Source organism: Notamacropus eugenii, chromosome 1 (assembly GCF_028372415.1).
Source record: "Notamacropus eugenii isolate mMacEug1 chromosome 1, mMacEug1.pri_v2, whole genome shotgun sequence".
In the NCBI taxonomy this organism is placed as follows: domain Eukaryota; kingdom Metazoa; phylum Chordata; class Mammalia; order Diprotodontia; family Macropodidae; genus Notamacropus; species Notamacropus eugenii.
Genome location: NC_092872.1, coordinates 680,294,344 through 680,297,479, shown reverse-complemented (window position 1 = coordinate 680,297,479; position 3,136 = coordinate 680,294,344). Strand labels below are relative to the sequence as shown.

Below are 3,136 nucleotides of genomic sequence, written 5' to 3'. Positions count from 1 at the left end.
TGGTTCTGCTTATTTCACTCAGCCTCAGTTCATCTAAGTTTTGCAGGTTTTTCTGAAGTCCAGCTGCTCGTCATTTCTTTTGGAGCAATAGTATTCCATTACACTCATATACCACAACTTCTTCAGCCATTCCTCAATTGATGGAATTTCCTCAATTTCCAATTCTTTGCCACAACAAAAAGAACTGCTATAAATAATTTTGTACATGTGGATATTTTTTCCTATTCTTATGATCTCCTTGAAATATATATAGCCCAAGAAGTTGTATCACAGGATCCAAGGGTATGCACAGTTTTATAGACCTTTGGGCATAGTTCCAAATTGTTGTTCTTAAATATTGGATCAGTTACCTCCTGTAGCAATGCATTAATCCTCCAATTTTCCCAAATCTTCTCCAAAATTTATCATTTTCCTGTTTTGTCATGTTAGCCAATCTGATAAGTATGATGCATTATTTCAGAGTTGTTTTAGTTTGCATTTCTCTAATCAACAGTGATTTCAAACATTTTTTTCATATGACTATAGATAGCGGTAATTTCTACATCTGAAAAATACCTGTTCATATACTTTGATCATTTATTAGTTGGGGAGTGATTTGTAATTTCATAGATTAGAATCAGTTCTCTGTATATTTGACAAATGAGGCCTCTATCAGAGACACTGGCTGTAAAAATTATTTTGAAACATACTTTTGAAAGCCCATAATACTGTTAATTATTAAGCCTTTTGAGTGGATTAGCTCTGAGATTCTCTCTCAATCCATTTCTTCATCTTCTCAATCCAGGTTCAGACTAAGCAGTAACATAACAATGGAAAATCAGACCAGCATTTATGAATTTCTCCTCTTGGCCTTCTCCACTCACCAAGAACTTCTATTCCCAATATTCCTAGTCCTATACTTGGCAGCCCTCCTAGGGAACCTGTTGATTGTTGTTGCTGTTGGCTCAGATGCACACCTCCATACACCAATGTATGTGCTCCTGGTTAACCTGTCACTGGCAGATCTCTGCTTCACCTCTGCTACAATGCCCAGGCTCCTCTATGCCCTGCTGACAGGGGACCAGACCATCACCCATTCAGCCTGCCTGTCCCAAGTCTTCTTTTTCCTGATGGCAGGCAATGTGGACAACTTTGTATTAGCTGCCATGGCATGGGACAGATATGTAGCCATATGTAAACCACTGCACTATACTACTGTGGTGACCATGCCACGATGTATGGTGCTCATAGGGGCTATGTGGGTGGGTGCAGCCCTGCATTCTCTGCTCCATACAACCCTCCTTGCTCGGCTCACCTTCTGTAACAATCGTACTCTCTCATATTTCTTCTGTGATATCCATCCTTTGCTACGTATTGCCTGCTCTGATACTTCCCTCAACTACATGATGGTTGTATTTCAAGGTGGCTCTGTAATCATTATGCCAGCTCTCTGCATTATGGCCTCTTATGTCTTCATAGGAGCTGCTGTTTGTCAGGTTCGATCTCCTGGTGGTTTCCGCAAAGCATTTTCAACCTGTGGATCTCATCTAACAGTTGTTCTTCTTTTCTATACTACTTTAGTCATTGTTTACGTAAGGCCCCCAAGTCAGATTGAGCGACAAAAAGAAGAACAAGAACTTGTGACGAGAGTCATGTACTCTGTGGTGGCTCCAACACTTAACCCCTTTATCTATAGTTTGCAAAACCGAGAAATCAAAGCAGCCCTGGCAAGGCTGTTTATGGGAATGAAGGGTTAAGGCCTTGTTGTGCAAATAACTAGTGTAGGATTCCTGTTGGAGCTAGCTTTTCCATTTTTTCTCTCTTCTCTATTCCTTTCTTCAGTGGTCAGACAGCAATTGACTTATTGCAATGCAAATGTAATACCCATAGTGGCATCTATGAATATGCAAGGTAAACTTCAAAAATGTAATTAACTCTCTTCTTCAGTGGCAAAACCAAAATATTCATTTGGGACATCATTAGAATATGAAGACATAAGATTTAACAGGCTATTTATCACTAATCCATGGAGCACCCCGATCTTAAACTTTCTTTCTGTCAGTCCTCCCCACAAAAGTAAGTTTAACTACACAAATTCCTATCTCTGCACACTCAAATTTTGCTTCTTTCTCTGCTCTACCTGCTCTCACTCTCTACTCCTGCTCTCTCTGTCTCTGTCTGTCTCTGTCTGTGTCTGTCTGTGTCTGTCTGTCTGTCTGTCTGTCTGTCTCTCTCTCTCTCTCTCTCTCTCTCTCTCTCTCTCTCTCTCTCTCTCTCTCTCTCTCTTTCTCTCTCTACCCTAATGGGACAAGCTCCTCCCAGTCTGAGTTCCATGTGACTAAGGCTCCATGTCATCACAAGCACCATGTGTGTTAGACCCATTAATGGGCAGGGAAGATCTAACTATTCTATTCACATTATGTTTACACAGACATACTCAGGTCAGGCATTTTTATGCAATGGAAGCAATTTTATTTCAGGCATGTGTAAAAAGGGAAAATCGGTATCTAGGAATATTATTTTAGGTACCCAGTACAGTAACAGAATACAATTTCTGCAGCCCCCCATCAAAATGACTCAGTTTTGAGCGTCTCTTCCTAGTCTTGAATTTTATCCTCCCTTTGGCTTCAGTTTTATTTCTAGCTTAGCAAGAAGAACATCTCATCTTATATTCACTTCTACCTCAATCTGAAATAATCTTGTTTAGGAATAAACTGTATGACCTTTCCAGAGGCAGGAAGGATCATGACAAATTTCTACCTGATACAAAGATTTATCTTCAGATTAATAGTTACCTTTGACCAACTGAGCATCTTCATCCTGAATTGCAACTTGAGATTTGTTTGATATTTAGATCTTAAAAATCCTTGTTAGGTCTTGGTACCTTCACAATCGTCTATCCTACTTCATCTCTCAATAGTAAGTCAATAATACAAATAGACACAGATTCAGGCTGGGCATTTTCACGCACTTTTGTGCTTATGTAGCTTATGCTAGTTTATATCAGCCTGGAAGAACTAAATAGATGGCTCTTGAAGACTCTCAAACATGATCTCTTTCATTAATTCCATCCTCTCTATTATTTCTTCTACTATCTTAATTGGGGTAGTTTCTCAGGCATTGAATGGCTAAGACAATACGGTGTGTAAAATGATAC

The 3,136-nt window shown here is 39.5% G+C and overlaps 1 protein-coding gene across 1 annotated transcript; it reads left to right on the top strand.

Moving 5' to 3' along the window:
* The first annotated feature begins 809 nt into the window (after window positions 1-809).
* Window positions 810-1,736, top strand: LOC140519738 (olfactory receptor 1f45-like). The gene has a single exon (XM_072633078.1). The coding sequence runs from the start codon at window positions 810-812 to the stop codon at window positions 1,734-1,736; it is 927 nt and encodes a 308-aa protein (XP_072489179.1).
* Window positions 1,737-3,136: the final 1,400 nt, after the last annotated feature.

What these genes read in the sequence shown, in the direction of transcription:
- LOC140519738 (XM_072633078.1), top strand. Translation starts at nt 810, where the DNA reads ATGGAAAATCAGACCAGCATTTATGAATTTCTCCTCTTGGCCTTCTCC.